At 39.9% G+C, this 22623-nt stretch overlaps 1 protein-coding gene across 7 annotated transcripts in view; it reads left to right on the top strand.

The window, feature by feature from the left end:
* ralgps2 (Ral GEF with PH domain and SH3 binding motif 2) overlaps positions 1-22623 on the top strand; it is a 542667-nt gene that overhangs the window by 420352 nt on the left and 99692 nt on the right. For all 7 annotated transcript variants that reach the window (XR_009514828.1, XR_009514826.1, XR_009514829.1 and 4 more), the window contains 3 exons: positions 4206-4347; positions 14085-14236; positions 18793-18847. Coding sequence is in view for 3 of the 7 variants with exons in the window: in XM_059984874.1 (XP_059840857.1) it covers positions 4206-4347; positions 14085-14236; positions 18793-18847 (349 nt within the window). In the remaining 4 variants the exon portion in view is untranslated. The remainder of the gene's footprint in view (positions 1-4205; positions 4348-14084; positions 14237-18792; positions 18848-22623) is intronic.

Genomic DNA, 22623 nt, shown 5'->3' on the forward strand with positions numbered 1-22623 from the left:
ATAGTACCTGACTTACTGAGTTCCTCTGTGTGTGTTGCTTTAGATATTCAGCATCTGCAGATTTTATCGTGTTTATCATTATGCTGTCTTTGTTGCTATCTAGTAATTTCATGATTCTTTCTTTCCCTCTTATTCCTTTTTATGCTTGATTTGATATTAAAGACTGGTGCCCTTGTGTCTTAAACAGTGCACCAGAAAATTCTTCTCTGTATATTTTATTTATCTTTTAATCCTTTTTGGTATTTCTGAAGGAGGTACTCTGATAGTTGCCTGTTTGTCCAAAGAGAAAATTGAGTGAAACATACAGCAACAAGAAAATTTGTTTTGAACTGAGTATTTTTGACCCTAAAATAAGCTTAGTTTGTGTGCTCTTAGGTGGTATAAATGTTTGTTCTGAGGTGTTTTCTTAGTCTATTTGACTAATGTGTCTCCTGATTTATTTTCATTAATCTTTATAATGCATCTACATGTGCATTTTCAAAGCTGCTCCATTCAAAAGCTATAAGACAATAAGACATTAATCCATAATGCAAAAATCTGGCAATATGTGATGTCAGACTTACTGTTACGAGTATTATTGCTCCAAAGCTATTTGGAAGATACACAAGATTATGATGAATAACAGAATCTGCAGTAACGTCTTTATTTTCTTGAGTTTGAGGCTTGGGAGACATCACAGAAGCATGTTTTCAGCCAATGACACATGAACTAAAATAAAAACTCTGTCAGGCATATAGTCTTTCTTGACATTTAGCAGTATATTTTTTAAAGTGCACAGTATATAGTTTGCTGAATAGAGTAAAATGCAGAAACAGAAATAGAAATGCATTAAAAAGCATGTTAAATAGCAAAGAGCAAAAGTAATTTTTTTTGTTGTTTAAACACTGGGAAAAATATTGAAATTGACAATGTCTATATCTGTCTTCACAAGAGGAGGTACAAATATACTATAAATAATGGAAAAGCAAAGTTTTAAATTAACCTAAGAACTGAAAAATAAAAGACATAAATTAGGAGCTAGAGTAGACTGACAAACCTGTGTTTCAATATAATCATGGCTGATTTACCCTTGGCCTCAATTGCTCCATATATTTTTCCAAACACCATCTCGGCGATGTCTTTGTTAATAAAGTTTTTTTTTTGCATAGTAGGGGAATTAAGGATTATGGGGAAAAGCCAGGTAGGTGGAGATGAGTCCATGGTCAGATCAGCCATGATCTTATTGAACGGCAGAGCAGGCTCAACGAGCCAGATGGCCTACTCATGCTTGTATTTCTTATGTTAACGGCAGGATGCATTAGACAGGAATTCTTGTCTCATTCGGATTTAAATGTTGTTTCTTTATGTGCAGCTTCAACTCACAAGTGTAATGTTGCCAGTATTAATCTCAAGTCTGTTGTTTCCATCTTTCAGCAGCTTATGGAGAGCCATATTGGATTCTGTCAAATCATTGTAATAATATAAGTAATACAGGGAGAACTGGAAATGAGGTATCGGTGAATTTAAAGGCAGCATGGGAAACAAGGTCTCAATAAATTTTAATGGAGCACTAAGAATGGTGCCCTAGTGTCTTAAAGAGTGCACCAGAAATGGTGGCTATGGGAATCAAAGCCCTGGTGTATTAAAAGGTGAGAGGGAATCAGCACTCAACATACTAGAGCTGAGCCATCGGGATTTCTGAACAATTCGATAACCGATTGTTAGAGCTTTGTTGTATAACTAAAGGAACTGAAAAAAAAATCGAAATAGAAGCTCTGACCTGCATTATTTAGTTCCAGAAGTTGTTACTGGTAGCAGTTCTTTCAAAATTACTTAATTTCCAGAAAAGTTCCCTGCAGTTTGGAAGCTGTTAGTGTAATACTGCTATTCAAGAATGTTAGAAAATAGGAATAGACATGCCAGTTGGTAGGAATTGTTGGAATCTATCAGAAAATGATAATGGAAGCAAGATTATAAGGATTAATTATTATTTTATGCAAGGGATGTTATGTTTTAATATGTTGGACAATTTGTTTTTAAGAATGTAGATGTAGTTTTTTGAGAATATAGATGCAGGATATTCTGATTTTCAAAAGTCATTTTACTAATCTTGTGGTAGTGGGGATAGAGTATCATTCATGCTGTTCCAGACATGAAGGTCATTACTGTATAATGCATAACTTGGTCTTCTCCTTCGTTTAAATTAGTTGTGTCTATTTTATACCTATTACTGTATTTTTCATAAAAAGACATAGGAAGAGAGGCACAATGGGTTGTTTGTATAATTGCAACGAACAATTAAAAAATTCTATACATAACGTTCAAATTAATTTAAATATTTAATTATAAAAGAAGCCAGTAGTTGGCATAATTAAAGAGCGTGTTGAGTAGAATGATGATCACTCTATGTTGCCACCATTCAAACTGCTGGAGGAGACACAAGAGTAGATGTCACTTTAATTGTTCCAATATAAATATTTTTTAAATCTTTTCTTCGTAGTTTTTTTTACAATTTTACAAATTAATCATTATTTCAGATATATAAGTCAAAATGTTATGGGAAACACTGAGTGGTATTTATTTCCATACGAGTTGAATTTTCAGTTACTAAAAATGCAAAGCGTGAGATATAGACAGGATACAGGACCTAAAAGATAAAAGAAACCAGTGTACTGCCACTTTAGTGGAATCATTGAAAGTCCTTTTCTCTCATGAAGATGCAGTGATGATTGTTGTTTCTTCTTTTAATCAGAGCAACTATTCAAAATAAACCTTATTTATTGCCAAAATAATAAGGAAATCTGTATACTAATATTTACATGAAGGGATATATGTTGGTGGTATTTTAATTATAACTGCTGAAAGCACAGAATTCCAGTCCAATGTATTGACAGGTCAAGTGTTACTGATTTCTTTTATTCACCTAAGTTTGCACATCCCATGTGAATCTTGAATCATAAGATCATATGATTAAGTTTTCGTAATTTAATCTCTGCCAAATTTAGTTTGTATCATCCATGTGGGTACACCATCTTCCGACCATTCAGTCCTTTCAAAAGAGTACAAGTACCATAAGCTATACTATTATTTCAATAGTAAATAGTCTTAGATGGTCATTAGACCTAAGTATTTTATATAGGCTGCATCATACATAGTCATGATTTATTAATGTGCTAATATTTTTGATAATAAAGTAGGAGGGGGATCATATTTGAAAATGGTGCATGGGAAATCAAATGTAAAATATATCTCATTAAGTTAATTTTCAGTTGTTTCAGGAACCACTGGGAATAGAGTATTTGTGATGGTCACTGCCCCAGCACAAGGCAAACTGGTCCTCTTGTTATCACTTCTAAGAATAATGTTTCTTGTTGAGAATATAAACAAGATGTAGCAACTGAAAAAATGTATCTGTTGGTTCTCCAGCTCTGATAACAAGCATACAAAAACCTATCTGTATTAGTATCAGCTCACCAAAAATTCCAAACTACTTGGAATTATGCATTGTGTCTTAAAATTTACCAACTGAATGTGATGTGTTACTTCTTATCTCATGGTTTCAGATGAAGAGGAAGCCTCTGCACTCAGTTTCCATACTTTTGATCATGCCCTAGTTTCAAATTGAGAGTGGCATGCACTCCTGCAGCAAATATAACATTTTCAACTCCTGAATCAGCCAGTCTTAGACTTAGATAATTGTTAATTCCTTAAATGGCACATTCTGTTTTAATCCTAATTCATGCACTTCCCCACTTCTCTTATTTTCAAAATGCTTATTGTAAGTGCACTTGTAAATACTTAGTTACTTTCATTTTCAATAACTTTATAATGATTTCCATAATCTCTTCTGTACATAATTTATATGTAATGTACTCTTCTTTACATTCTTTAATATTCTTCCTTCATTCCTCATTACTTACTACCATTTTCTTTGTTAATCATTCACTAACCTGTAGAAATCTTGCCAACTCCAAATCTTTAGATTACCTTCCCACAAACTCCATTCTAATGAAATGTGTTTATTTTTAAAGCCTTGGTGCCAGTGGCTGCTCATTCTTGTGATTCTTTACCATTCTGCTTGTTATAACATCCTTTCAGTGATGCAACATTATCAAGAATCATGATCTGAGGTCTGCAAATGTTTTTTAACACATTAATGCTACACCTGTTAAAAGTTTTAAGCCACACAATGCAGTTTTGTGAGTTAACCTTGTTTTAAATCTCAGGACCTGATGTGGCGCCATCCCCACAGAGCAGCCGGCGAAGTATGGCAGCAGAGGCAGCCCTAATGAATATACCACCGACTCCACCTTCTTCCAGGCATCTGTTTACACATGGACATAGGAAGTCCCACAGCCTCGGATACAAGTCAGTAATCTGTTCATCTATTATTTATGGATAAAACATTAAATTTTCAGAAAAGAGGTAGGAAATGGAATGCTTTTTTAATTGCTTTGAAGGAACTATTGAGGGAAAACATTGTTAGTGAATTATTGCTAGTCATATATCTCATATTGTTCTGGTTATTTTCCCAACTCTGGGCAGTTTGTTAAGAGACAAACATCTTCAGTCTTCTGAAGCAAATAGCAGATAGAAACATTGTGTTGATTGTTCTGTTCTATGGTTTGCAAAAAAAACCATTGTATCATGGGCTATTACTTCATGGTCTGGTGTTATTTTGATAGTTCAAAATATTGGTGTTTGCTCATGAGCCATAAGCATAATTCTTATAGTTTTTGAGGATATGGACAGACTATAACTTCTTTTAGGCTGATTTTTAGCTGACTTTTTGTACGGTAGGATGAACTCTTGGCCTCAAAATACCTCGTATTGATCTGGCATTTTATCACTTATCTGCTGTACACTTTTTCTGTAGTTTTTACATGTTATTATGTAGTGTTATTATTCTAACACTATAACCTTATTCTAACTCAATACATCGTGTAAGTGATTTGAACTGTATAAACACTATCCAAGAAAAAGTTTTTCCCTGTATCCTGGTACATGTGACAATAATAAACCATGTTTGGCATGTCAGTGCTCTTATTTTCAGGGTAATTTACTTATGATTTCTGCAGGTTATAAAAATGACGTGAATGCAGCAAATGCATATTACCAAATGGGAAGTTGTGGAAGACAGTGTAATCAAGAAGTGAGGAAAAATCATAAAGTATTTATAATTTTTTTTAAATCTTGGAAAAATATTTTTAGTACATCAATTACATTGGTTAAGTTGGGAGCAATTAGATAAGGTGAAAGAAAAAGTAAATGACCAGTGAGTCAGATAAAGCATTACAATCTAGCATATGAATAATAACATCTTCAATTCATTAGAATTGTATCTCTCAATGTGGCATGGGTGGGTAGGGTACTGGTAGGGAGTAGAATGTTACAAAAAAAATGGCCAAGTTGAAAAAAATAAACCATTTTAAAATGTTCAATCTGCTTTGAATAATCCAGGAATGAAATAGACTGATTGTTTCCTAGTGTAGCTCACTGTGCTAGATCTCTCCCAAGAAGGATTTAACAAGTTTATTAGAAACGTTAAGCAAACAATGTGGAATCTATTAAGTTGTACTCATACACCTTATGCTGAGTTATAATTCTTTCTGTGAAGAGTCTGCATGATGGTCTATCCAGATAATTGAGGGAGGCAATTTGGAAGTCAGGATTTGTTTTGCTTTGTTGGTGAAAGGGAGGGGTGCAGTTAATAACGATTTATTAAACAGCAAGATTACTGAGCACTCTGCCTCAAATGTGGATTTGGGAAAAATCATGTATCAGCTAACATATAAAAACTAGCTTATAGATGCAAGATTGCCTAATTTTGCTCAACTTACATAGTTACTTATTTCTGTCACTGGTCAGTCACTTTCTCCAAAGAAAGCCAGAGTTTGTCAGAACTGATTTTCTGAACAGCTGCATGATCTTCCCATAGAACACAAATTTTCCCTTAGCCTTCAGCTAAGTTTGTTTATATTTAACTCCAGAGTCACCTCAGAATCAGGTTTATTTTCGCTGATATATGTCGCAAAATTTGTTGTTTTGTGGCAGCAGTACAGTGAAAGATATAAAAAGTACCATACATTACAAAAAAAATACTGCAAAAGATGATTAATGAGGTATGTTAATGGATTTGTGGACTATTCAGAAATGTGATAGTAAAGTGATAGAAGATGTTCCTAAAATATTGAGTGTTGGTCTTCAGGCTCCTGAGCCACTTCCTCTACAGTGGTAATGCAAAAAGGATATGTCTTGCAGTGTGATGGGCTTTAATGATGGATAGCACGTTCTTGAGGCACTACTTAGACATGTCTTCAATGGCAGGGAGGATGCGCTCAGGATGGAACAAGCTGTATCTATAACCCTTTGCAAACTTATGTGATCCTATGCTTTGGAGCCTGCATACCAGGCTGTGATGCAACAAGTCAGAATGCTCTCCACCGTACATCTGTAGAAATTTGCAAACGTCTTTGGTGACTTACCAAATCTCCACAAACTCTTAATGAAGTAGAGCTGCTGCAATGTATTTTTCATGATTACATCAATGTGTTGAGCCCAGAATAAATGCCCTTAAGATGTTAAAGCATGGGAACTTGAAGCTGTTCATTTTCCACTGCTGACCCCTCAATGAGGACTAGTGTGAGTTCACCTGGCTACCCCTTCCTGAAGTTCGCAATTATTTCCTTGTCTTACTGACAATCAGTGCGTTTGTTGTTGCAACCTATTATTCTACTCCTATTCATTCAGTGAAGTGTTTCATTTTTCTGCTTTGTTCTCATACTTAAAATCAATCAAATAATCACAAATGCCATCTCCAAATTTAGGTTCTCCACATATATGCCAACTTTGTGAACTCAACTCTACTCAAGCTGCAACTCAAACACCAGTATACCACACATTTACCCAGACTTAAAGCTCAAGTTATAACTGCAAGTTTTCTAAAAGTTAGAACTGATTAGAACTGCTTCCAATGAAATAAGCTTCCTAGCAACTTATTGATCCAGGTTAGAGAGTCACAGAAAAGTACAGCCCAGAAACAGGCTTTTCTTCCCATCTAGTCAATGCTGAACCATTTAAATTGCCTACTCCCATTGACCTGCACCAGGACCCTTACATTCCATGTACTTACCCAAACTTCTCCAAAACATTGAAATCAAGCTTGCATGTACCATTTGCGCTGGCAGCTCATTCTACACTCTCATGATGCTCTGAGTAAAGAAGTTTCTACTCATGTTCCCTTTAAACATTTCCCCTTTCACCCTTAACCCTTGACTTCTAGTTGTAATCCCACCCAACCTCAGTGGAAAATGCCTACTTGCATTTACCCTATCTATACCCCTCATAATTTTGTATACCTCTATCAAATCTCCTCTCAATCTTATATGTTCCAAGGAATAATGTCCTAACCTATTCAATCTTTCCTTATAATTCAGGTCCTCCAGACCCGGCAACATCCTTGTAAATTTTTTCTGTACTCTTTCGGCCTTATTTACATCTTTCCCCATAGGTAGGTGACCAAAACTGCACCCAGTATTTCAAGTTAGGCCTCACCAATGTCTTATACAACTTCAACATAACATCACATCTCCTGCACTCAGTACTTTGATTTATGAAGGCCAATGTGCCAAAAGCTTTCTAACTGTGACACCACTTTCAACAAATTATGGACCTATATTCCCAAATTCCTTTGTTCTTGCATACTCCTCAGTGCCGGATTGTTCATTGTGTAAGACCTATCCTGGTTGGTACTACCAAAGTGTAACACTTTGAACTTGTCTGCTTTAAATTCCATCTGCCATTTTTCAGACCATTTTTCCAACTGGTCCAGAGCCCACTGCAAGCAGTTTCCCATGAGGCGGCGCAGCACAGCAGCAGTGGCCTTTCAGACCTGGTGTTACTTTAATTTAATTTTCTATTTTAAGTTTGATACACAATTTTAGATTAGGGCATATGGATAACAGAGCAGCTATCTACCATCGCCAGATACTACTACAATACAGAGATCGCCCAAAAACAAACGGCTGAATTACGCGATGTCGGTTTGCTGAGGGGAACGGGCCTACAATCCTCGGACTTGCCTGATGCTGGGAGCCGGAGATGGAGATGTTGAAAGCGATGTGCAAGGAAGCAGAAGTGAGGCGAACAGGCAGGGGTCCGTGCTAGGCTAAAAGCAAACCCTAGCCGGCCGGCTCTCCCGTCCATTCTGCTCTCCAATGTCCACTCCCTGGACAATAAAATGGACTACATCCGACTCCAATGTAATACTCGGCGGGAGTACAGTGTTTGCTCCGCGTTTGTCTTCACAGAGACATGGCTCACTGATGGGATTTCGGATGCTGCCATCCAGCTAGACGGGCTAGCTTTGTTTCGTTCAGACAGAGATACAGCTCTCTCTGGTAAGACTCGCAGTGGTGGCTTGTGTGTCTACATCAATATGGAATGGTGTAGTAAGAACTCTGTGCTGGTTTCCAGACTGCTCATCATTAGTGGAGTTTGTGGCAGTTCAATGCAGACCATTTTATTTGCCACGGGAATTCACTTCTGTCCTTATATTCAGTGTCTACATTCCCCCCAAGCGCTAATGCTAAGGAGGCGCTCTGTGAACAGTACGGGGCTATTACCGAACTGCAGAACGCACACCCTGATGGTCTGTTTATTGTTGCTGGTGATTTTAAACACACAAACCTTAAGTCAGTACTCCCCAAATTCCATCAGTATGTGAACTTTGCAACGAGGGGGGAGAACGCATTGGACCTGGTTTACACAAACATCCCCGGCGCGTACCGGGCAGAGCCCTGCCCCCACCTTGGATACTCAGACCACATCTCTGTGATCCTAATCCCAGCATACAGACCACTTGCCAGGTGCTCCAGACCAGTTCAGAAGCAGGTGAAAACCTGGCCAGCAAGAGCCATCTCTGCTCTTCAAGACTGCTTTGATTGGCACATGTTCAAGGAGGCTGCAACTATCAATTTAGAGGAGTACACAGCATCAGTGACCAGCTACATCAGCAAGTGCATCGATGATGTTATTCTATCCAAGACCATCACTATACGTGCCAACCAGAAGCCATGGATAACCGCAGAGGCGCTTGCGCTGCTGAGGTCTTGTGACTCTGCCTTCAGATCAGGTGACAAGGCAGCTTTAACAACAGCAAGGGCCAATCTGTCCCAAGCCATCAGAGGGGCAAAGCATGCACATGTCCAGTTAATCCGTAGTTACTTCCAGGACAGCGGTGACACGCGGCGCATGTGGAAGGGCATCCGGGACATCACCAATTACAAGACAACATCACCTGACTGTGCAGGTGATGCCTCCCTCCCAAATGTGCTGAATAACTTTTATGCTCAGTTTGAGGCGGAAAATGACGTGGTGGCGAGGAAGTCCACCCCTCCTACGAATGACCAAACGCTGTGTCTCTCCGTGGCCGACGTGAGAAGAACCCTGTGCAGGGTCATCCCACAGAAGGCTGCTGGACCAGTCAACATCCCTGGTAGAGTACTCAGAGGATGTGCAGACCAGCTAGCAGATGTTCTCACTGACGTCTTCAACATCTCCCTGAGCAGTGCCACCATTCCAACGTGCATCAAGGCCGCCACCATCGTCCCCATGCTGAAAAAGTCTTCAGTGTCCTGCCTAAATGCACTTACATCCATCATCATGAAGTGTTTCGAGAGGCTTGTCATGAGGCATATCAAGACCCTGCTGCCCCCCTCACTGGACCCCCTGCAGTTTGCGTACCGTCCCAACCACTCAAGAGATGACGCCATTGCCACCACCCTTCACCTGGCCCTAACCCACCTGGACAAAAAAGACACATACGTTCAGATGCTGTTCATAGACTTTAGTTCAGCATTCAACTCAATTATCCCTCAGAAACTGATAGGAAAGCTGAGCCTATTGGGCCTGAACACCTCCCTCTGCAACTGGATCCTAGACTTCCTGACTGGGAGACCTCAGTCAGTCCAGATCAGGAGCAGCATCTCCAACACCATCACACTGAGCACGGGGGCTCCCCAGAGTTGTGTGCTCAGTCCACTGCTGTTCACTCTGCTGACCCACGATTGTGCTGCAACACACAGCTCGAACCATATCATCAAGTTCGCCGATGACACGACCTTGGTGGGTCTCATCAGCAAGAATGATGAGTCAGCTTACAGAGAGGAGGTGCAGCGGCTAACGGATTGGTGCAGAGCCAACAACCTGTCTCTTAATGTGAACAAAACAAAAGAGATAGTTGTTGACTTCAGGAGGGCACGGAGCGACAACTCCCCGCTGAACATCGACGGCTCCTTGGTAGCGATCGTAAAGAGCACCAAATTTCTTAGTGTTCACCTGACGGGGAATCTCACCTGGTCCCTCAACACCAGCTCCATAGCAAAGAAAGCCCAGCAGCGTCTCTACTTTTTGCGAAAGCTGAGGAAAGTCCATCTCCCACCCCCCATCCTCATCACATTCTACAGGGGTTGTATTGAGAGCATCCTGAGCAGCTGCATCACTGCCTCGTTCGGAATTTGCACCATCCTGGATCGCAAGACCCTGCAGCGGATAGTGAGGTCAACTGAGAAGATCATCGGGGTCTCTCTTCCTGCCATCACGGACATTTACACTACACACATCCGCAAAGGAAACAGCATTATGAAGGTCCCCATGCACCCCTCATACAATCTCTTCTCCCTCCTGTTGTCTGGGAAAAGGCTCCAAAGCATTCGGGCTCTCACGACCAGGCTATATAACAGTTTCTTCCCCCAAGCTATCAGACTCCTCAATACCTGAAGCCTGGACTGACACCTTGCCCTACTATCCTGTTTATTATTTATTGTAATGCCTGCACTGTTTTGGGGCACTTTATGCAGTCCAGTGTAGGTCTGTAGTCTAGTATAGCTTTCTCTGTGTTTTTTTATTACGTAGTTCAATCTAGTTTTTTGTACTGTCATGTAAACCATGGTCCTGAAAAACGTTGTCTCATTTTTACTATGCACTGTACCAGCAGTTATGGTCAAAATGATAATATAAGTTGACTTGACTTGACGATAGTCTTCCTTGCTGTCCACTACGCTGCCAACCTTGGTATCATGCACAAATTTGCTGATCCAGTTAACCTTGTGATCATCCAGATCATTGATATAGATGACAAACAGGAACAGATCCAGCACCGATCCCTGCAGCACTCCAGCAGTCACAGGGCTTTAGTCAGAGAGGCAACAATGTACTACCATTTCTTTGTGGCTTCTTCCACAAAGTCAGTATCTAATCTAATTTACTACCTTGTCTTGAATACCAAGTGACTGAACCTTCTTGACCAACCTCCCATGTGGGACCTTGTCAGATGCCTTACTAAAGTCCATGTAGACAACATCCACTGCCTTGCCTTCATCAGCTTTCCTGGTAACTTACTCATTACAATTTCTGAGATTGGTTGGATGTGATCTACCACGCACAAATCCATGTTGACTATTCTTAATCAGTCCATGTTTATCCAAATACTCATATATCCGGTTCCTCAGAATACCTTCCAGTAACTTTCCCACTATTGATGTCAGACTCACCTACCTATAGTTTCCTGGTTTATATTTGGAGCCTTTCTTGAACAGCAGAACAACATTGGCTGTCCTCCAATCCTCTGGTACCTCACCTGTTGCTAAGGATGATTTAAATATGTCTGCTCGGGCCCCAGCAATTTCTGCACTTACCCCCAACAGGGTCCAAGGGAACACCTTCTCAGTTCCTAGGGATTTATCCATCCGAATTTGCCTCAGAATAGCAAACACCTCCTCCTCTGTAATCTGTGTAAAATTGATGCTGCTTTGCCTCACTTTATAGACTCTGTGTCCACCTCATGAGTAAATACAGACGCAAAAAAAATTAAGATCTTTCCTGTCTCTTTTGACTCCATACATGAATTACCATTCTGATCTTCCAGAGGACCAATTTTGTCCTTTCCAATCCTTTGGCTCTTAACATATCGGTAGAATCCCTTAAGATTCTCCTTCACTTTGTCTACTAGGGCAACCTCATGCCTTCTTTGAGCTCTCCTAATTTATTTCTTAAATGTTCTCTTGTATTAATAATGCTCCATAAGAACCCAATTTGTTCCCACCTGCTCATACCTGCTATGCACCTCCGTTTTATTTTCTTAACCAGGACCTCAATATCTCCTGAAAACAAAGGTTCCCTACACCTGTTTTCTTTACATTTTATTCTAACAGGTAAATACAAACTTTGTACTCTCAAAATTTCATTTTTGAAGGCCCCCCACTTTACAAGTACATTTTGACAGAAAATAACCTATCCCAATCCACACTTGTGCAGGTCCTTTCTGATTAGATTATTAGATTCAATTTTATTGTCATTGTGCCAAGTACGGGTACAAAGCCAATGAAATGCAATTAGCATCTAACCAGAAGTTCAAAAGAATAGTGTTATTTACAGAATAACTATGAATAGAAAGTAAGTGCTACAGCATACAAATATAAAAGTACTGAGACAGTACAATATGGGTGCAGTACTGTTTAGTGCTGTGATGAGAGGTTCAGAATGGTCACAGCATCAGGGAAGAAGCTCTTCCTGAGCCTGCGGGAGCGGAGGCTCCTGTAGTGCCTACTGGATGGGAGGAGAGTAAAAAGTCCATGGTTAGGGCGAGATGCATCCTTGATAATGCTTTTTGCCCTGCCTAGGCAGCATTTATGGTAGATGTTCCCATTGGTGGGCAATTGGGTACCGATAATCCGCTGGGCAGTTTTCACCACCCGCTGGAGTGCTTTGCAGTCCGATATGGGACCATCAAAATTGGCTTTTCTCCAATTTAGAATCTCAGCCCGTGGACTAGACCTATCTTTTTCCATATTTACTTTGAAACTAATGACATTGTGATCACAAGATGCAGTGTTCCCCTACAAAAAGTTCTGTCATCTGCCCTGTCTCATTGCCTAATAGCAGGTCAAGTATCACAAATTCTCTCATTGAGACTTTGATATACTGATTAAGAAAACTTTCCTGAACACATTTGACAAACTCTATCCCATGAAGTCCTTTTACAGTATGGGAGCCCCAGTCAACAGTGGAAAGTTAAAAATCACCTGCTATAACAATCTCATGTTTCTTGCAACAGTCTGATCTTTCTGCAAATTTAGTTCTTTAAAAACCTCGGACATTTGGGTGGTCTGTAATGTAGCCCCATTAACATGGTCATACCTTTCTTATTTCTCAGTTTCACCCAGACGAGTTATCCAGTCTGTCCTAACAGAGCACTTCACTGGCATTCTCCCTGACTAGTAACACCACCCCTCCTTCTTTAATCCCTCCTGCTCTGTTGTGTGTTGAACAACTGAACCTGAATCCTGGAATAGTGAACTGCCAGTCCTGCCTATAAAGAAGAAAAAGCAATAAACTGTTGGGGGCGGGGAGGGAATCTCTACCTCCATCTTTTTTGCCTCTTCTTGCTGAAGCCTCAAAATCCCGATACAAATTCTTTCCATTGTGACAATGGCTGTTTCACCTGCTCCTACTTTACTTTAATTTCTTACCAATCAATCCCAAATGCTGATTGGATGCTGCTCAAAGCTCCAAACTACCATGAGTCCCTACCTTTTCTACTCAATCAGCAAACCTGAGTGATTTACGTCTTCTCAGGATTCCAATCTCTCCAATTGGATGCTGCTCAAAGCAGTTATGTCATTGCTTTTCAGGTTTTTTTTTGTTTTGGATTGACATTAGTTGTTTTACATACTTATTGCTTAAAGTTCAGAGAAAAATAACTTCTAAGCATTCATGTTATCTTTCTGAAGTTTCAGTAGAACATTCATGTACAGTTAAAAATATAATAATAAAGTTTTGAATTATAGTTTAGATAAAGATGTCATGTATGATAACTGTGAAACCCTTCACTGAGATATTGATGCCAATTATTTATAGACTCATTTGTATACATGCATATCTCCTTTTTATACACTTATTCTAAATACCTTTTGAGATCTTTGGAGATGTTGAATTTCTTTGAGGTGAAAATAAGTGAATTGTTAATTTAGATTTGTACAGTATGTTAACAGTACAATATTTTTAGAATGTTAATTTGAGCCATATTAATAGTCTTTTTCCCACAGCTTTATACACAAGATGAATACAGCTGAGTTTAAAAGTGCTACATTTCCCAATGGAAGACCTCGGCATCTGCTGGATGACAGTGTAATGGAAAACTACACTCCTTCAAGAGTCCAGGCAGAAAGTTCCACAATTTCCAGTGGAATATCACTAGGTATGTGAATCTGTCTCTGATGTTCTGCTGACATTGTTATCAAAGTGTACTCGCTCCGCAATAAATGGCTTACTAATGGAAATTTTTAAAACTCCAAGTGCTCAAAATCTGAAAAAAAGGTAGAAAAATGCTGGAAACCCTCAGTTGATCAGGCAACATTGGTTGAAAGAGAAAGAGTTAACGTTTCTGTCTGATGAGGGGGACTTATACCTGAAATGTTACTTCTGTTTCTTTTTCCACTAAGCTACAGTCTTGCCATCATTTTCAATGGCACTGCCATCACTGAATCTTCATTTGTCTGTAGGTTACCATCAACCAATACTATGGCTACAAGAGCAGAAACAAACTTGGTAATTCTATGACACAGGATTTAATAGTTTACCTCCAAAATATTTCCACTAGTAACAGTGGGGTGCATAGTGATCCAACAGGTAGAGCTATCACCTCAGATTTGGCAGTCGGGGTTCAATTCTGACCTATGAAGCTGAGAAAGTTGAGTCTGCGTATTTTCTGTTTGACAGTATGAATTTTCCCTGAGTTTTCCAATTTCATCATACATTCTAGAAATGTGCTGATAGGATAATTAGCTATTTTGAATTACCTCTTGTATTGTTGAGTGGTGAGTGAATTAGGGTGGCTAACGTGTTACTGCTAGAGTACCTGTAATATTTTCCTTTGTTTTGCACAAAGTCTTACGGTAATCAAGCCTGGGCAATTTATTCATCCTAATATGCCATAAGACTGCCATCTCCACCTTTTGTAATGTGGATATGTACCAATACATCATTATTCATTTCCTTTAATTCCTTACCTTCCATGACATAGTAAACTCAGATGTGCAATATTCATTCAATGTTTTGCCTATCTCCTTTGACTCCGTAGATGACTGCATTGTTCCTTAAGTGCACCTATTTTCTCCCTGGTCACCATTTCGCTCTTAATATCTTAGGATTCTCCTTTGCCTTATGTGTCAGTGCTATCTCATGCCTTTTTTTTGCCCTGCTTATTCTTCTCCTAAGTGTACACCTACATCCCTTATAATCCTTAAGGGATTTGTTTAATCCCTGCTCCTATACCTGGATATATGCTTCCTTTTCTCTGACCAGTGTCTCAATATCCCTTGTCAGGCAAAGTTCCATCATTCTGCCAGCCTTGCCTTTAACTCTAGCAGGAACATGATTTTCCTGAAATCACCCTGTGTCACTTTTAAAAACAGCCCACTTGTCAGATGACTCTTTTCCTGCAAACAAATTCGTTCAATCAACACTTGGACGTTTCTGTCTAATGGACACCACAGTAGCATAGCAATTAGTGCAAAACTATTACAGCATGGGGTGTCAGAATCCAGAGTTCAATCCTAGCATCCTCTGTAAGGAGCCTCTGTATATTCTCCCTGTAGAACACTTGGATTTTCTCCAACTCCTCGGGTTTCCTCCCACATGCCAAAGATATACTGAATAAGTTAATTGGTCATTGTAAATTGCCCCATGATTAGGCTAAGGTTAAGTTGGAATTGTTGGAGGTTGCTGGGAGGGTGGTGTGGCTCAAAGGGCTGAAAGGGCCTATTCCACACTGTATCTCTAATTAAAATAAATAAGTAATGTATTCATATTTTGTCTTGCTCAATTTAGGATTGTGATCTGTGAGCCAGTACTATCTTTTATCAAAATTATTTTATAATTAATAGACTTAAAGTCACTAGACCTATTGTGCTCTTGCTTCAGACATTTGTCCTGCTTCCTTGCCCAGAAGGAAATCTAACGTTGTACCCTCTTGTGTAAAATTATCTGCATATTGCTTGAGAAAATGTCCCAAATGCACTCAACATATTCCACCCCATTAGAGCCCTTTTTGCAATGGCAATCCCATTTATTATGATGGAAGTTGTAATCACCTAGGATTACAATCCTATTATTCCTGAGATATCTGTGATACATCAAGATATTTGCTCCTCTAACCCCCACGGAGTATTAAGGGCTATAGTACAATTCTATCAAAGAGATCACCCTTTCATATTCCCAAATTCCAGCCACATCATCTAATTGGATGATCCCCTCCACCCCAAGTATCCTCCCCAAGTACTGCTGGCATGTTCTCCCTCATCAAAAACTCAACTTCCCCCTCAACTCTACACTATCATGTCTGCTGCATGTGTACCTTGAAACATTGAACTTCCAGTCCTGTCCCTCCCTCAACCATGTTTCTGTGTGGATATAATGCCTCATTTCAATATCCCAATCCATGCCTTGTGTTCCTCTGCCTTATCTTCCAGGCTTCTTACATTAAAATAAATACATTTTACAAGCAAGCTCTTCTCGGGCTTCAAGCCGGGTATAAGTGTTGATTATAATCTACGTTTCGATGACAAACTGCTGTTTTTCAGGGATAATATGTGGGCGAGTCTAGTACAGTGGTGTTTATACCCCTGTGTTCCATCTCTCCTGATTGGTTAGTCTTGATCCAATCAGGTTTCTGCTTGCCCACCTGGTTTACAATTGAATTCTACTTCTGGCTTAGAGTGAGACCTTTGACTTTGTTAAAATTCTTATCCTCTAGTTTTATTTCAATGACTTCCTTTACCCGGTAGTCCCAAAAGCCATTGGTGCAGCACAGTAGTTTTGCGCCGTCGAAGTTAATACCTTGGCCATTGGGAATGCAATATTCTGCTACTGTTAATTTCTCCAGGTACCCAAAAGAATACGCCTTCTGTGCTCCTTGATTCGCATTTCCACCTCACATCCGTTCTGGCCAATATACTCTGCTCTGCATTCATAGGGAATCCTGTAAATGCCAGCAGATCTCATTTTTGACCCGCATAAGCTGTAAATAGTAGGTGAGGACAAGAGGAACCCTTTCTCTGGTGGAGTGGAGAGAAGATGGGGTGAGGGCAGCCATGCGCTTAATAGAGGAGATGCGGGTGAGATGCTCACCCGCATCTCTCCCATTTTACACACTCACCTTCCTCTCTCCCATTTTCCATACGTCTGCCTTCATCCCATTCTCCTGTCCTCCGCTATCACCCTACTAGCCTCCGCGTCCAGCACATAATTCTCCATGACTTCCACCATCTCCAATGGGATCCCACCACCAAGCACAACTTTTCCTTCCCCCCATTTTCTGCTTTCTGCAGGGATCACTCTATGCGACTACCTTACCCATTCGTCCCTCCCCATATATCTTCCTCCTGGCATTTATCCTTGCAAGCAGAACAAGTACTACACCTGCCCCTACATCTCCTCCCTCACTACCATTCAGGGCCCCAACCTGTCCTTAGAGGAGAGGTGACATTTCATCTGTGAGTCTGTTGGGGGTCATCCACTGTATCTGGTGCTCCCGGTGTGGCCTCCTGTATATCAGTGAGACCCGATGTAGGTTAGGAGACAGGTTTACTGAGCACCTATGCTCCATCTGCCAGAAAAAGCCAGATCTGCCAGTGGCCACCCACTTTAATTCCACTTCCCATTCCCATTCTAACATGTCAGTCAATAGCCTCCTCTACTGCCGTGATGAGGCCACACTCATGTTGGAGGAGCAACTTCTTCTGTCTGGGTAGCCTCCAAACTGAGGGCATAAACATAGATTTTAATAAATTTTTGGGAATGACCCCCCCCCCCCCCGCCCGTTCACCATTCCCAATTCCCATTTCTCTCTCTCACATTATCTCCTTACCTGCCCATCACCTCCTTCTGGTGCTCCTCCCCCTTCTCTTTTTTCCATGGCCTTCTGTCCTCGCCTATCAGATTCTCCCTTCTTCAGCTCTATATCTTCCACCAACTGACTCCCCAGCTCTTTACTTCACCCCTCCCCCTCTCCCATTTCACTTCTTACCTATTTCTTCCTCCCCTCCCCCCACTTATTACTCTGACTTCTCACCTTTTTTCTCCAGTCCTGAAGAAGGGTCTCTGCCTGAAAGGCTGACTGTTTACTCTTTTCTATAGATGCTGCCTGGCCTGCTGAGCTCCTGCAGCATTTTGCATATGTCACTCATATAGAAGCAAACTTGGAAAAGTAAATTTGCTTAAGTCACAGATGTTTAGAAGGAATGTATCTAAGACTGTGGAACTTGGCACTTAAAACCACTTGAAGTTGCCCAATGTTGCCCTTTGCTCATGACAGATCTCCCCATGGACTCCATTACTTGAATTTGGCTCTGTTGCTGCTCCCTGAACATTTTGACTTGAATCCTTTCTTTCCACCTCTCTGGTAACCTAAACATAATCCTAAACTTTGACTATATTCTCCTCACCTCCTCTAGATAAGTGAAGCCTCAGCATCTGTGAAATGGGTCTTCCATCCAATACACAATGCAGTCCAGATTCCCGATCTGAATGATAAGTGAGTTAATCAAAGAATAGTATTGAACATTTGGTAAATAATCAACTTAATAATAGATTCCTAGATAATTATCTTTTTATCAGTAATGTACACTTTTATCACCAGAAAGTAAGGGAAAAGAAACAACCATTACCTAGTTAAGACATAAACTTTGTTAAAAGTACTTCAAATTTATAGGAATGTCTGTGTAATGTGACTGCCCTTAACATTTCTTGCTTCAGGTAGCAGTGAAGGTTCTGAACTCAGTGAAGAAGTGTCATGGCCAGCATTTGAAAGGCAAGTGATTTTTGCAAATCATATTTTAGTTAGTCTGATTTTTGATGTATAATAGTTCCACGTACTGCTCTCATCAACAGCTGCTGCTATTGGGTGAATGCCTTTTCTACTGTTCAAGATAGTTTATAATCTGAGTCGTATATTAGCTTTACTAACCAACAAATTTACTCAAAAACGGCACTTTCTTTGATTTCTTTTTTTAATATTTAGCATTTTTCTAATTCTTGACATTCTGGTGGCAAAACATACAGATTATTTGTGGATCGGTGCTTCAAATAATGAATTGCCACTCTTATGCTGATTGCCTGATCGATATGTTGACAGCAAAATCCCTACCTAAGAAATGTAAATGTAGTTAAACTGGAGAGTAAATGGAGCAAAAACCATCAGAGTTGGAATTCTGAAACAAAAACTGAAAATGCTGGAAGCCCTCAACAGGTTAAGCAGCTTCAGTAGAGAGAGGGTGTATGTTTTGGGTCAAGCATACTTCAGAACCCGAAAAATGAAAAACCCAGTTTAAAGTTGCAGAGAGGGGTAGAGTGGTAACAAGAGGAAACCTCTGTGAAAGGATACAGGCTGAAGTTGCCCAGGAAGCAGCTGCTAAAAGGTATGTAGATTCAATGAAGAATAGACTATCTATTGTATAGAACTGTTAAATGTTAAAATTCAATATTAAGTCCTGATGGCTAAAATAAAGGACAAGGTACTATCCTTAAGCTTACATTATATATTGTTGGAATAAGAGCCATAGGTAGGGAGGTCTGAATGCAACTAGGTTAGAGAATTAAAGTGATATGTGACCAGAAGCTCAAACTTTTATATGATCTGAAGAGAAACCAGAGAACTTTTAAACAGAATGGAGCAGTTTTGCAAATATATCACTTCATTTGTTTTCTCCAATTATAAAAGCCATAATGTTATTGACACTAAATGCAATATACTTTCTCCTTGTCCACAAAAGATACGGTCATGGACATCCTGCAGATAACAAAACATTGTGGATAGCACAAAGGTATAGCCATAGTGTCATAGAACACTACTGCACAGAAACAGGACCTTTGCTCAACTAGTTTATGCTAAATCATGTATCTGCCTAGTTCTATCAACCTGCACCTGAACCTTAGCCCTCCATACCCTTCCCATACATGTACCTTTCCAAATTGCTCTTAAATGTTGAAATCAAACCCACATACACCACTTGCACAGGCAGCTCGTTCCACATTGTCACCACCCTCTGAATTATAAAGTTCCCCCCTCGTGTTCTTAAACATTTCACCTGTCATCCTTAACCCATGATCTCTAGTTGTATTCTCATACGAACTCAATGGGAAAAGCCTGCTTGCATTTACCCTGTCTATACCCCTCATAATTTTGTATACCCTTATCAAAACTCTACTTAATCTTCTATGTTCTAGGGAATAAAATCCTAACCTATTCAACCTTTCCCAATAACTCCAGTCAACATCATGTAAGTTTTTCCTGCACTCTTTCGATCTCATTTATATCATTCCTGTAGGTAGGCGAACAGAGCTGCACATAATACAAATTAGGCCTCATCAACGTCTTATACAATTTCAACATAACATCCCAACTCCTTTACTTAGTACATTGATTTATAAAGGCCAACATGCTAAAAGCTTTCTTTACAACCCTATCTACCTGCATTGCCACTTCCAAGGAATTATGGATCTGTATTCCCAGATCACTCTGTTGTACTGCGCTCCTCAGTACCCAACCGTTCACCATGTAAGACCTACCCTGGCTGGCCCTCCCAAAGTGCAACACCTCACACTTGTCTGAATTAAACCCACCTTCCATTTTTTTATCCTATTTTCTCAGCAGGTCCAGATCCCGCTGCAAACTTTGATAGCCTTCCTAGCTGTCCACTACATGCCCAGTCATGTTGTCATCTGCAAATTCGTTGATCCAGTTTACCACATTCAAATTCAGATCGTTGAAATAGATGACAAACAACAATGAACCCAGCACCGATCTCAGCTGCACACCACCAGTCACAGGCCTCCAGTCACTAGAGGCAACCACCTACTCTCTACTTCTCCCGTGAAGCCAATGTCTAATTTACTACCTCATATTGTATTCTAAGCAACTAAACTTTCTTGGCCAACCTACCATGCAGACCTTATCAAAGGCTTTGCTAAAATCCATGTAGACTACATCCACTGCCTTGCCTTCATGAATTTTCCTGATAACCTTCTCAAAAAACTCTAAAAGATTGGTTAGATGCAACCTTCCATGAACAAATCCATAATCAATCACTGTCTATCCAAATTACTGATATATATCCAGTCCCTTAGAATACCTTTCAAGACCTTTCCCACTACTGATATCAGGTTTACTAGCCTATAATTTCCTGGTGTACTCTTAGAGCCTTTCTTAAGTAACAGATCAACATTAGCTAATTCTTCAATCTTCCGGCATCTCACCTGTCACTAAGAATTTTTTTAATATCTCTGCTAAGGCCCCTGCAATTTCTGCACTAGCCTCCCAAGGGGTCCAAGGGAACACCCTGTCAAACCCTGGGGATTTATCCACCCTAATTTGCCACAAGACAGCAAACCTGTCCTCCTCTGTAATTTGTAAAGGGTCCATGCTCTCTGCTGCATTGCCTCACTTCTGTAGATTGTGTGTCCATCCCCTGAGTAAAAACAGATTTTAAAAACCCATTTCAGATCTGCCCCATCTTTCAGCTGTGTACTTAGATTACCACTCTGATCTTCCAGAGGACCAGTTTTGACCTTTTGCTTTTAATACACCTGTAGAAGCCCTTCGGATTCTCCTTCATCTTGTTTGCTAGAGCAACCTCATGCCTTCTTTTAGCCCTCTTGATTGCCTTCTTTAGTTCTGTTGTATTTCTTACATTCTTCAAGTACCTTAGTTATTCCTACCTGCCTATACCTGCTATGCAACACCTTTTTCTTAGCTAGGCCTTAATCTTTTTTTTCCCTAAACCCATTATCATTGCCTTTTTTTTCTGGGAGGAATATACAAACGTTGTCTTTTCAAAATTTGACTTTTGACAGCCTTACTATCTTTGCTAGAACACAGCCTTGCCTGGTCCTTTCTGATACCATCAAAAATTGCGCTATCCCCAATTTAGAATCGCAACCTGAGGATCAGACGTCACTAGTTACAGGTTCCCAATCTGAAAAGTATCCTTTCACTACCACTCTCAGCCTCCTACGATCAAGCCAATTTTATATCCACTTTGCTAACTCGCTTTGGATCCCATGTATTCAAATTTATATGTGCAGCCACCATGGGGTACTTTGACAAAGGCCTTGCTAACATCCATCTTGCCTTTATTAATCCTCTTGTCACCTCCTCAAAAAAAACGCATTGTGTGACATGATCTTCAATAAACAAAGCCAACTTAACTATCTCTAATCAGTCCTTTTTCAAATGCAAATAGATCCTGGCCTTCAGAATTCCTTCCAGTAACTTTCCCACCACTGATGTAAGACTCAGTGCCCTGTAGTTCATTAGCTTATCTTTGCAGCCCTGTTTAGTAAAGGCACAAAATTGTTCATCCTCAAAATGGTTTGCTCCCAAATTCTTGAACGAATAGAATGGTTCAATGAAAGTACCAATGGAAGATTTTGTTTCCATCATTTGTTTCAATATTTATATATAGAGAAGCTGAGACAGTCAGTATAAAGAAACAGTGCTTGTTAAGCAAAAAATTAAAGCTGGACTTTTTTGAGAGTGACAGAATTTGGATCTCCCTTTTGCAAGCCAATTCTTGATTTAATTCCGGC

The sequence above is a fragment of the Hypanus sabinus genome, chromosome 11 (genome assembly GCF_030144855.1).
Source record: "Hypanus sabinus isolate sHypSab1 chromosome 11, sHypSab1.hap1, whole genome shotgun sequence".
Classification (NCBI taxonomy): Eukaryota; Metazoa; Chordata; class Chondrichthyes; order Myliobatiformes; family Dasyatidae; genus Hypanus; species Hypanus sabinus.